Source organism: Pempheris klunzingeri, chromosome 19 (assembly GCF_042242105.1).
Source record: "Pempheris klunzingeri isolate RE-2024b chromosome 19, fPemKlu1.hap1, whole genome shotgun sequence".
Taxonomy (NCBI): Eukaryota; Metazoa; Chordata; class Actinopteri; order Acropomatiformes; family Pempheridae; genus Pempheris; species Pempheris klunzingeri.
The window spans coordinates 6,370,653-6,384,029 of record NC_092030.1 but is presented as its reverse complement, the minus strand read 5'-3'; the positions used below and the strand labels follow the sequence as shown (position 1 = coordinate 6,384,029).

The 13,377-nt window shown below is 40.4% G+C and overlaps 1 protein-coding gene across 1 annotated transcript in view; it reads left to right on the top strand.

Moving 5' to 3' along the window:
* cacna1bb (calcium channel, voltage-dependent, N type, alpha 1B subunit, b) overlaps positions 1 to 13,377 on the top strand; it is a 148,519-nt gene that overhangs the window by 120,058 nt on the left and 15,084 nt on the right. Inside the window, exons 35-43 of the mRNA XM_070850327.1 lie at positions 550 to 660; positions 1,958 to 2,041; positions 3,370 to 3,372; positions 4,244 to 4,360; positions 5,100 to 5,165; positions 7,155 to 7,246; positions 7,388 to 7,538; positions 8,368 to 8,495; positions 9,809 to 9,905. Coding sequence (XP_070706428.1) covers positions 550 to 660; positions 1,958 to 2,041; positions 3,370 to 3,372; positions 4,244 to 4,360; positions 5,100 to 5,165; positions 7,155 to 7,246; positions 7,388 to 7,538; positions 8,368 to 8,495; positions 9,809 to 9,905 — 849 coding nt within the window. The remainder of the gene's footprint in view (positions 1 to 549; positions 661 to 1,957; positions 2,042 to 3,369; positions 3,373 to 4,243; positions 4,361 to 5,099; positions 5,166 to 7,154; positions 7,247 to 7,387; positions 7,539 to 8,367; positions 8,496 to 9,808; positions 9,906 to 13,377) is intronic.

Genomic DNA, 13,377 nt, shown 5'->3' with positions numbered 1-13,377 from the left:
AGAAAAGCACTAATTGCTCAAGTTTGTTTTTTTTCTCGCTCACCACCTGGAGAGTTGCTCCATCGGTGAGATCAGTGCTGCCCCTAGTGGCCAGCAGCAATATTACCCCATGATTATAATAATCCGTCATAATGGTATCATTTGGGTACCACGTATTCAACTTTCTCCTCTTAGCACATTAGTTAGTATGGAGGTCCTGGATGTAGGACTAAACATAACCAGCAAGTAACACAAACACATATCAGGAGATCATTTCAGCGTGATAATCACCTGGCAAGATGCAGTGCCTACTCATACTTCAGAGAATCAAACTGTATGTTTGCAGCTGGGATTGACAAATGCATGCACACCCTTTAAACATCTCGGTAGAGTGTCTGTGCAATCAAATATAATTGCAGTGCTTCTTGGCTGCATTCACACTTGTATTTTTCTGTATCATAAAGCTATCTTATCTGCCCAAGATGGAAGTAGCTAAGTTTATAGTAAACGGGATAAAGGATGCAGCTTTCGCTCAATATATTCAGTGTGTGCTTTGCTTTCTTTCCTCAGTTCTATGGAGCTCCAGACCTGTATGAGTCCATGCTGAAATACTTAAACATCGTCTTCACAGCCCTCTTCACACTGGAGTGCATCCTCAAGATTATTGCCTTCGGTCCACTGGTGTGCTATGAAGACCATATGCCGCGCTGTACTCTGCAAACATTAGACAATTATTCACTGTTGTGTTGTGTTTCTGTTTACACACATGGGGGAAAGTCTCTCTTTGGATATGCAAATCAGCCAGACAAAAAATGCGAGTGAGAGTGTCTTCTGCATCACGCTGCTCTCGCTTTGCTGCTCATAGAGCTCAGTTAATTAAATGTTGTTCTTGTTAATGTTAAAACAAGATTTTTAGATCTGTGGCTGTTAGTGTCGGTTTTTTTAATTTCTAAGCATTTACTTCACATCACACTGCAGGGTGTTTGAGGGATTGAACGTAAAAGACGCAGCACAGGATGTATAACGTGTCACAAAGAGGTAAAAGACAAAGGTGTAAAGTCTCAAATTCAAGACTGAGGAGCATAAGGTAGTAACAAAAAGAGATGAATGGAAGGGTGCTCAAAAAGAATAAATCTCCCCCAACATGGGGCTGTCTGGCCTGCAGCGAGGCATTTCATCTCTGGCTCCGTTCCATTTACGAGGCCCATTTATTAAATAGCTTTTTTCACACACCACTTGCCTCCACCTGTTCAGCTGTTAAGCCCAGACGGATGGGCTCGCATCTGCTGGTATAAACACTCGGCTGCTGCATCTCCTCAGACTGCAGCTGCAGGGCCTGGCAGCATCCTCTGCCCTCAGGTACTGGATGACTGACCAGTTTGAAGAGATCCAGGCTGCAGGCTAGCATTTAGTTTATGTGGGAGCTTTTGTATATCCATATAGCTGTACATTTTACACACATCATAAGTGTGCTTTCAAATTCCTGCACATTATGCTAACTTCTTTTCATGTAGAATGTTAATTGAATATGCATTTTACTGACTCCATCATGGACTCTAAATCTATACAAGATGTGTATAAGTTTATGAACTTATATTATATTATTATTATATTATATTATATATTAGAAGAAAGACAAAAGTAAAGGATTGTTTGAACTAGAGCTGCAACAATTAACAATTTTGGTTATCAAATAATCGTTGATGTTTTATATGCCCATAAAATGAATATCTGTGGATTTTCAACTGGTGGGTTGACACAAAAAGCACGACATTTGAAGATTTTGATGGGCTGTGTCGATTAAATGTTAAATCAATAAAATGTCAGAACTTTTTTCTGACATTTTATTGATTTGACATTTAATCGATTAATTGAGAAAATAGTCTAAAATAATGACATAATATAAAAAGAAAAATAATAATCGCAAGGCCATTTTAAAGTCTAATTTCTCTCTCTCTCTACTGCCATTGTCTTTTAGAACTACCTGAAAGCTGCCTGGAACGTGTTTGACTTTGTGACTGTCCTTGGAAGCATCACAGACATCGTGGTCACAGAGGTTAAGGTAAGAGCTGCTGAGATCATGGGCTCCTCTGAGTGCCATTACACAAGTCTCCTGTCAGCTGCCTCATACATGAGTACCAGTCCTCAGTGCCTGCTCACAGCTGCTGCAGCAGGCCCACCATGGAAGGGCAGCATGCTGTGATACAGGAAGCAGATTGAAACTGAACTGTGAACGTAGCAACAACAAAATCGTACGCATAATACATATATCATCTATTTTAAGGTCATTTCTTACCATAGTTTTTAAGTCTTTATCAGTGGATTCTATACTATTTTTAGTCCTTGTGTTTATTTATTCTATTGGCTTTGAATTATTTTAACATTTTACTGTTGTATTGTTGTTGTGATTTTAGCCTTGCAAAATTCTATTAATTGTTGTCTATTCTTGTTTTTACATTTTTGCCTGTATGAGAGGTGCCACATAAATAAATTTGAGTTGATTTGATAATGGAAAAGTAAAAGGTAATTAGCTCATATGCAATAGTTTACTTTTGCAGGGAATATGATTTACATTTTGTTTGCAAGTCAGAATTGTTATCATTTATGTTTCTCTCTGTTATTTTTGAATATGATGAATTATTCCATCTATAAAAATAAGGAAATAGTGGAAAAAAACCCATCACAAGTTATCAGAGGCCAAACTGACACCTGCACCTACTATTTTCTACCAAATATTCAATTTACAATGAATGTAAAAACAAAGAAAAGTGGCAAATCGTCACAAGTAACCAACTTAAGAAGTTTCAATATCATGTGACTATGTCACTAAACCATGAATTGGTTTAATTTGGCAGAAATTTGCATTAATTGTGTTATGGGAAAAAAGTGAAAGAAAACTCATCTTTTGCCATTACCAATGTGAACAAACCACGTCAGCCTCAAAATCATGAATGTACAAGTCATGTCTTGTTGTGCTCTCACAGTCTCAGTCCTCGGATCAGAAGCCCAGCCAAAAAAAGACTATTATAACTGTAGCAAAAAGAATGAAATCATGAAAACCAGTACATAAACAAATGGCAACAGGGGGAGCCAAACTGCTGGTTTGCTGCTAGTTTAGTTTGGAGCATTTAGATTCCCCTGTTGAATTACAACAGTATTTGGCTGTGCAGACGGAGGGCTGAGGCAGAGCACTGTTGCTTTCTGTGTGGCAAAGTCGGTCGCTGTCTTTGTATGACTTTCTTTTCATGTGATCATTAGTCCTCTTTTCTGTCTCCTCTCTCTTGCTTTCCTTCTCTGTTTTTTTCTCTTTTGCTGTTTCCATCTTCTGCTGTGTCTCTCCTGGCGCCTGTGCCCTCACTCTGCCCCTTCTATCACATCTGACACCTCTAGACGGTAAGTGGCTTTTCTTGCTGGCTGCTGATTTTGTCAATTCCCCCGTCAGTGTGTGTTGTTCTCTTCCACAGCCTTAGTTTAACGTGTCCCGTATACCCACTGAATCCTCAGTGTGACACAATGTAAAAGAAAAAGACCTGTAAAACTATTAGAAATTTACTCTTAAACAGCCACACAATCATTTAGAGCAATTTCAGTTGCATAATGCGTGACCTTAAAAATACACTGCAACAAAATATTCACCTTAACAAGTCATTTAGTTTTATAAGAAGTCACTGCAGTTTCTGTGGACTTACACTAAGAAGATCTGTGCACTAGTATAATTATATATATATAATTACTTGACTCTACCAAATCCTTGAGATTGGTTGTATTGCATTGCAGCTGGATTACATTATGTCACCCCCAGCGTGTTTTTGTACTTAGTTAAATCATATTTTAAGACCATACAGTGTAAATCTTGTGAAGACTTACGTTTTTTGCAGAAGTTGTTCAACTTTATTAAAACATTTAAAGGAAATTTTTATGCAAGTGATCAAGCCATTTCTATCTGTACTGTTTGGATGTAGGACAAATAAACAAAGGAGAGTCTGATGGGAAAATCAGAGTCTGTACTCTGTATTCTTATGCCTGAAATGTCTACCATCTTGTTAATTCATATTATCTCTGTCCAAGTGTGCTAACATTTGCCACCATAAGGTACTGGTCACACCAGGCCAAGTAGCACAGAGAATACGTGTGTGTTTTACTGCTCACTTTTTATGTGTAAAACAAAGACAGTGTTTGTTTCAAGAGTTACATGGTAAGGCTTTCAGTCTTTTTATCCTATAAATATTATAATACCTGATAAAGCCTCTGTGTTCTCTCCCAGGACAAAATGATCAACCTGAGTTTCCTGAGGCTCTTCAGAGCAGCTCGTCTCATCAAGCTGCTGCGGCAAGGCTACACCATCCGCATCCTGCTGTGGACCTTTGTTCAGTCCTTCAAGGTGAGTAAACACGCACAGAAAAGGAAACATGCAAACTAGCAGTGTGCGCCTCTGGATGGGCATGAAAAACACGTTTTAAAACAAATTCACTCAGGAAAGACACGGGTGAAGAAGAATGCAGATTGATTGATTCAACAGAGAATTTAGCATTGAGTCTGATGGTAAGATTGACTTATGGCTGAATAAAGGGATATCACACAAAATACAAACAGCAGAACAGAGGCGGGCAGGAGCTAGTGCAGACTACTGTTAAAATCAAACTAAATAGCTCTCAGCAGACAGCAGTTCGGATTTTCACACAGTGCCGGTCTAAATCCCCTGGGACAAGTTGAGTTCAATGCAAAGCGCCGGGCCGCAGCCGAGGGAATTTATAGCAGGTTTAATGTCAGTGGTGAGAGCTTTTAAGCCCAATGAAAATGGACAGTATCTGCAGAGTGTTAAAAGATGGCTATTTAATTACAACAAACGTTCGCCTCCTACTCGCTGTGATGTAAATAGCTGGTTAAAAGAATCGACCCTGCAGGTCAGGTTCATGGCTGGAGTTCTTAAATAAGACTGTAAAATCTTACAAGGGCTCTAGTCCTCTGTGGAGAATCAGATTTGTGAGTGTGTGAGTATTTGTGTGTATGTGAAAGAGAGAGAGAGAGAGAGAGAGGAGCATATGTGTGTAAATTTGTTGTAATATCTATCTGTTTGTGCTCTGATTGCCTTTAACCTGTATGTATGTGTTTGTTTCCAGGCTCTGCCATACGTCTGCCTGCTCATTGCCATGTTGTTCTTCATCTATGCCATCATTGGAATGCAGGTAACTTTTGATGTGACCAGCTGGCCTAAAGGAATTCACAATATGATGATTAGATAATAGATGCCTAGTCCCGACACAGGCATGGTAACCGTAAGCATGTAGCATTATGTTGTTTAAAACTCAATCAAAACTCCTGAAACTCCCCTATTAGCTTTATTACATCTGAATGTGGAATAATGGACATCTTTATTATTATGAATAGTAGTAAGTGGCCTGAGCAGTGGTCAAATCAGCCAGAATAAGTATAATATGCTAAGCAACCATTGATAACAGGTGATTTACCTTTTTAAGGTGCATTAACAGACACCCTCAGCTTTCCTTTGGCCATGGTATAAAACCTTGATACACAATACTCAGAATATCACCCCTCACACAACTTTCTTCCTTCCAAGAATGGTTTGGACGTTTTGAAAGGAAAACGTGCCTCGCTGCTCATTTAGCTAATTTTACATGGGAAGACTGATACCACTCTCATATCATTAGATACAGAGCTCCAACCAGGAAGTGATTAGCCTAGCTTGACATAAAGACTGGTGACCAAAGGTAGGATAAATCAAACTGCCAACGCCTCTAAAGCTTGTTAGTTAACATGTTATATTTTGTTTATTTGCTCCAAAGTGTAAAAATGACAATTTTACCATTGAGTGACTACCTGGAGTCTTATGCTCAACCTGAGGTTGCCTGGCAACCACGGTTTTAAAGGTGCCAGTTGGATGGATTTTGTTTACCTTTGTCAGGCCAGCTGCTCCCCTACTATAATCAGCCTGTAAGGCTTGTTAACTAGTCGGTGTAGATTTTTTCCAACCAGTAGCCAGTTACCTAAAATATGTGCCTGTTCTGACACATTTGTGAAAAATGTAATTTTAGTATCAAACTGTACTCCTGCTGTACCTGCATTTTAAACATTGTGATTCTATGTTTGGGGCATAAGGACACTGACCAGATGTTTTTTAGCGATCATGCATCCTCTAACAATGTGTTTTTTTATGGGGAAACATGTTATACCTGGCTGTCATTAGTGTGACAGTGTACACAAAACCCTTCGAAAATATCAATCCAACACATAACAACACTGCTACTGTAACTTTGCAGATGTTGCATTTTATTTGAGATGTTTTGTGTTGTCCACACGTCTGCCTCACATTACCACAGAGCTGAGCGTGTCTGACACACTCTCAGTGAAAATACACTTCACAAACCAAGCATGCATGACTGTTGCCTTGGATTGCATAATATTGTGCAGGTGTTTCATTTTGAAGTGGAGTCTTTTTCCATTTTATAGAAGTAGCCAATATAAAGATTGTTTATTTTTTATTCCTCCCATCTATGAGACTGTCGTAATGATTGTGCTGAAAAAGTCAGTTGCTGTTGCTGTCGGTTACAGAGTCGAGATGTCACATGCATATTTGACTCCTGTCAGGCGTCTCATGGGCCCAGCAGCCAGTGTTTTTAGGCCAGCAGGATAGATACACCGAGGGGCAAATAAATATTTTAAAAGAGACCAGTTGGTTGTTTTACTGGACTCACAGTGGGACATAACAAGTTGTGGCAGTTATCCAATCTCAGTCTCTCTCTCCATTCAGCTTCAGTTCAAATCAATGAGGATGTATTTACATGAAGTTTGGTGTAAAACACGTTGACAAAGCCTATACAAAAGCTGAGTGATAGTAAAGGCAAATAATAAATAGATGCAATTTTCACACACACAATGAAAATAACAATACACAGTACAAATACTTACAGAAAACAGATAACATTTTAGTGAGAACTTCTCTTTTATTTGCTTGTATTGCCACATCCCTAATGTAATTAACATTTCCAACAGTGGAACAAAGACAGAAAATGTGTTTATGTGTCACTCAAAGTAAGAAGCTGATGAAGCTGTTTTCAGGGCTTTTAAAGACCTGGATAGGGGCCATGTTTGGGTCTGTCTGTAGCTTCTGTGCTACAGCAGTTCATTATAACAGTAGTGCTCTCCTGCTGCCTCAGGTGTTTGGAAACATCGAGCTGAACGATGAGACCGAAATAAATCACCATAACAACTTCCAGACCTTTCTCCAGGCCTTGACCCTTCTGTTCAGGTAATTCTGCCTCATTCTGGTACCACAAATAGTCCAGTATCTACTGTACTGAACACACTGCTCCCTGCTCGAATCACTGTTGAGCACTTTGAGTTTGTGTTTGTGCCTGCACAGTCATTTCTATATGTGTGTGTGTTTCAGGAGTGCAACAGGCGAGGCGTGGCATGAGATCATGTTATCGTGTCTCAGTAACCGGCCGTGTGATGCACTCTCAGGAACTGTGGAGAAGGAGTGTGGAAGTGACTTTGCCTACTTCTACTTTGTCTCCTTCATCTTCCTCTGCTCCTTCCTGGTCAGTATGAGGGAAAACAGAGGGCTCTCCCATCTGGTCTCATGCTGTGTTGTAGCCCATCAAGTTACAAGTTGGAACTTCTGTGAACTTCTTCGAGCTTAGATCATTGTAAAGTAACACTCATCTTTTTTTATTTTAGTTTGGTTTCAACTTATTCACACCCAGATTTTATGGCTGCTTGAGCCTAAAAGTTGTCATGTTTCCTGCTGTGAGAAGACCCTGTTTGCAGCTTGCAGTAAACAAGGTCCTCTTACGCTGAGCACAGCTCAGAAAATGCAGACAGTTACAGAGAAAAATGGAAATGAATGAAGAATACAAATACTGGTTGTGTGACAAAATCCCTTCCAGTTACAGTAAACAGTTAAATTACAGAAGGTATTTTTAGATTTTCATCCACACTTTTGTATTATTGAACTTTGAATATGATTTTTTTAAATCATCAAAATAAACAAATAAAGTCAAATCAACACATTTTAGATCAAACCCCAAAAATAAAGAACAGCTGAGCCCTAATTGTTGCCAAAAAGTGATGCTGTCAATGATTGGGTCCGATTCTGGAAAGAATCATGTAGGAAATTAACTTAAGAGTATGGTCAGGGGTAACAAATAATATGTTTGTGGGCTAAGTAGTATTTCTCCTTGAAGTAGAACTATTAATAATATATAATAATGGTTAAAGTATTTGGTAATATCTTCAGTCAATAGAGATTTTATTCTCTAATTTGACTTTTCATATTAAAATTTGCATCACATAGATTATTTTTTTTGGCAGATAAAGAAATATTTTTGTTCATTATTTATTATACACACCTCTGTTTTCACTGACTAGATGTTGAACCTATTTGTCGCTGTCATCATGGACAACTTTGAGTATCTGACCAGGGATGCCTCCATCCTGGGGCCTCACCACCTAGACGAATTCATCCGTGTGTGGGCAGAGTATGACCCTGCTGCCTGGTAAGTGCTTCTGCTGATCTCTGACCTATACAGCTACAGAATGGCCCCCAAGTTTAGCCAGTGTGACAGAGGAGGCGGTTTGTTTTTGGAGGAGAGAGGTAGGCGAGGAAACAGGAAGCTGTAAGAATGGCTTCTGAGTTCCAGCAGGATGACTGGGTGACGTGGAAAAATCCCATCCCATCTCATCGGCGGGTGAATGACATTAAGCCTGAGCCCAGAGTTGGCTGAGGCTGGTGACGAGCCCCCTGCCGGCCGGACTGATGCATGTAAATCCAGCGTTTCGCTTGGCGTCCACTCAGCCCTCTTTGCTGCTAAGCCGGCGGGCTCCAAAGCTCCTCAGTCTGTCACTGTGGTGTGAAGAGAAACTATTTCTATCCAAAGGGGGAATACAGGTTTATGTCAGCGCCCTCTCTGCCCCGAACACCAGCACTGTATAACTTGACTGAAGCACAGTACAGTTCTGAGTGAGACAGTGTGAGGCGTAATCTGGCTCAGATTATGTAAGGCTCATTAAGTTTTAAAGAAAGCTTCACAGGAGCCTTGTCAGTGACTCCTGGAGAGGTGTGAGATGTGAAATATGAAATTGCCATCTTCTGACAGACATTACGGGGGAGGAATTATTATTTATTCCTTTGAATATGAATTAGTTGCTGTTGGAGAAGGGCCTACAGATTATTTGAAAAGAAGCAGGCCAGTTTCTTTCAATTTAAACTGATTTCACCATTTTGTGCCCTATTAAAAATCCAAAAGTTGTTGTGTTTTCTGCCTGATGAGGAAAATTATATCTTAGTTTACAGTAAACACGGGGCTGATACACTTCCTTGTTTTTTCTATGGGAATGTGTGAGGATGAGGCAAGTTTACATTCTGCATTGAAAAACTTGCACATGGTTACTTAAGATTCAGATTTTTAGACTTAATATACTTAACACTGACTAAGGTGGACTAAAAAAATCTGAAATAAAGGATTTAGTATTTCTCCAGTAGAATTGTATTATCATTATTATTATTATTATTTTATACGTGAAAATAAACCAAACAGCAAAAATCTGGTGCTAAGGTCTTTGTGATGAGCAAAAGAAAATGGGAAATGTAAAGTAAATACCAGATAAAGAGTGGGAAAAAAGAAAGCAAATAAAAAACTAAACTCAAGAGAACTGTAAACAAGTATTGTAGTGAGTATTGTAAGCTTTCTGCTGCTGCTTGAGTATCTACCCTGGTGTTAATGCTCGCTGACTGATAACAGATTCTTATACATAGATGCAATGAAATAACCTGTGACTTAACCTCTTGAACATGTCTCATCTTTTTCAGCGGGAGGATATGCTATCAGGATATGTACAAATTGTTGCGTTTTATCTCGCCTCCCCTGGGCCTGGGGAAGAAGTGCCCCAACAGGGTGGCTTATAAGGTTTGCACTCCCACACAGTCCTTTTGTTTTCAAAGGGGCTGTGATGGTTTTGGACTGTGAATGTCTGTTCTCATTCCCTGTGGCGCCAGAGAATGACCCGACCACACATGCATACAAACACACATCGATCCTCCACTAACCAGCTGGCAGGTAACCATGGCGAGTGCAGGAAACAATGCCGCAAGTCAGGCTCCAACAAAAGGCATCAGATGCGATGTCTAAGATATTCTCCTGCTTGTAAACACGGGAGTGAAAGAAGAGTGGGTAGAGAAGAGAGAGCATTGTGTGCTTTGTTTCCACTTTGGTTACTGCTAATGTCTCTTAGCATGCAGAAATAGAGGGCATCTTAAAGGATTAATCCACTGAAAACCTATCTTTTGTCTCTGAAATAATAAATCCCCTTGAAATGTGGCTCTGAAAGGTTCAGTAGCTGTAGTCAGTGTTGCCTCAAGTGATGTCACAAGAGGCACACCTCTGTAGCCTGTGCCTCCTCTTTGCTGCAGGCTAGCGACTCAAGTCTACATTAGCTGCTACTTGCTTGACACAATCAAAACTGTCGACAATTGAGTTGCATTGTGGGTAATGTAGGCTCTAGGTTTTGGAAGAAATAAGGAATAAAAAAGACAACTCTCTGGTTCTGCTTCATCAATTTTGATACTTTTTTCTCAAAACTGTCCAGTTTAATAGAAGTGTAATGTGGAGTACTCACAGAAAAAAGGTTTATTTTTGGGCTCATAACCTTTGAATACAAGCCTCAAATTGTTGGTAATACGAAGTCATTTGTAGTGTTTGCGCTGTGACATCCTTCCTGTCCTTCCACCCTACCTGTGGTGGGCTGTAGTTACTGTATGGCCATATTTTTGATACATAGTGAATAACAATGGGATTGTAGGAGTGGTATGAGCAGTTTCTATGTACACTTTGATAGAACAGTAAAACTGTGTTGCTTTGAAACTGGGTTTACATTGAAACCCAGTGTAAGTATTAAGCTACAAACTTCTCACAGCCACCAGGTGATTAATGTTTCATACTCAAAAGATAAATCTTCAGTGGAGTAAGCCTTTAACATAAAATGCACTCTCATTCCCAAATGCATATCCTACGCCAGGATCCCTCCATTCAGCATCTCTGCACAGGGAATCCTCTGGAGCATCCTCCTTTCTTCCTCCTCGAAATAGGATGGCTTTCCAGATCACGATATCCTGGAAATCTTATTAACAAGGATTTCTGTGTTTTCCTCTTTTTCCCCCTCCCATTCTCTCTTTCGGATTTTCCACTTTCTGTGATGTTGTAACTTCCCCAACCCTTTCTATTCCCAACACATCTTCACCTGGAAAATCGTCATTCCTCCCACCATCTTTCCCCCGGGAAGTGGCCGCATGACTTACCGCGATATGTACGAGATGCTTCGTGACATGTCCCCTCCGCTAGGTTTGGGAAAGAAATGTCCCCCCCGAGTCGCCTATAAGGTAGAATTACTCCTCCCTCCTCTGTTCCCCTCCCTCTTGCAGCCTCTGCTGGTTCCCCACTTCCACCTGTCAAACATCTTCAGGCTTCTGTCAGTGTGTCTCAGTCAGTATCTTTTGGCCTGCTGTTGTTTCTTCTTTCTGTGGCCTTGTCCTGCTCTGTGAGGGTTTGTTGTGCGCTCTGTTCAGCTACTGGAGGGCCATGCAACACTGATAAATAAAAATAGATCAGAGAGATGAGCAAAAACACAACATTTGGCATATCCCCACAAATTCATCTCAGGGAGAGAATAAAAGCACCCAAATGATGGCACCAGCTGCTGATAGAACACTAATGAAGAACATCTCAATTAGTTTATTAATTTTCACAAGAATGTTATGTTTTGGTCCCTTTTATTTGTCTATTCGGTAGCTCCAGTGAGAAATATGGTTTATGTTAATATTGTAATAAATAGCCATCTATAATGTAAAAGTGGTCACTTGTCATGGTGAAACCACAGAGAATTAACTCTGCAGTTCTACTGAGGGCTTTAGCCTCTTTTAGTTCATAGCTTTTCTGGTAGTGTTCGCCCTGTTGTCAGCCTTGTAGCTGTTTTCAGCGAACAACCTCTGATAAAAGACATTGAACTGTACACCAGCACCAAATGACACACAGACAAAGTTACAATCTACCTTAAGAAGAATGTGGAACATCTAGCAGCTAAAGACCTAAACATTTTTGTCAGGAGCAGGTGAAGGCCTGGCTGCATTTATGACTTCAGGGGTGTATGGTAGGACTCCTAATGCAAACCTTCTTTTTTTGGGATCTCACAGATGTGTACAGTCTGCCTGCAATGATAAACCAATGTTTTCACAAACTGTGCCAGGTACAGCTCTGGCCTTCCTTAGGCTCATGCAGTGGATTTATGAAGAAGAAGAAGAAGAGCAGAGTGGATTCAAAACCTTTGTCCTACCCTGGACAGTTATTATATTTATCTGGGCTGACTGTAGACAACTGTGGGATCAGCAAAAAGCCCCTTTGAAGATGCAACTCATTCAATAATGTGTTAATATTTAAAATCATTTTGATTTTCTGCCAACCACAGGCAGACCTTTTGGGATGGCAGCATCAAGGTAGATTTCTATGAAATGTTGCAGAGACATTCATGGTCCACTGAGGATAAACCCTGCTGACTTTGGTGATTCCCCGACTTCATCATTTCAGGGTCAGAATCAGCTTTAATGACCAATTACGTGTGCATCTACTCAAGACCAGGAACAATTTACAGGAAAACAACTACAGAATTCAGTGAAATTCGGTTTGAGGTTTGGCAAAGACACAAGTGATTTAGTTCAGGATCTCATCTTGATTCAGGTGCTAATCAGGAATTATTGAGGGATTTCTCAACACAGCAAGATGGGACATTCAAAAACACTTTCACCATCTTCTCATTCATTGACTCGAATGAAGGAGAGCCTGGCACATTTATCCCATGATTAGATCTAAGACTTGTATGCCATTGAAGTGGGAGTCAAGTATACAGCTCAACAATCCTCAGGTAGTCCCTGTGCCAGCTGCTTACCTCTTCACATGCAGACTTAATGTGAGTAGTTCCAGTGCATGCACAGCTGTCGAGATGAATCACATTAAAAGCAGCCCTGCCCTTGCCCCAGTTAAAAATGTCTGGGTCTGACGTGGTCGCATTTCCAAATATAACGTTTTTGTGAATCGACAGAGAAAGACATGAACAAAGACGCAGAGAGCAGCCGAGCACTTGAGAGCAATCCCAGCCCCCCACCCATATCTATCTTTATTCTTTTTCTCCTTCCCACTGCTTTGCAGTGATCGCGCTCCTTGTTAACCTCCCTCCCTAATGAACACATCTTCCCCTGACAGTCACATTGTCCCTGTTATCCTCTCGTTTCCAGTGTTATGTAGTGTCTTCAGGCTAAGCTTCATTCTCCCTTTTGAGTGATCTTTCTTCCTCCCTCTTTGGGGATTTGTACCCTCTCTGCCTTCGCTACAC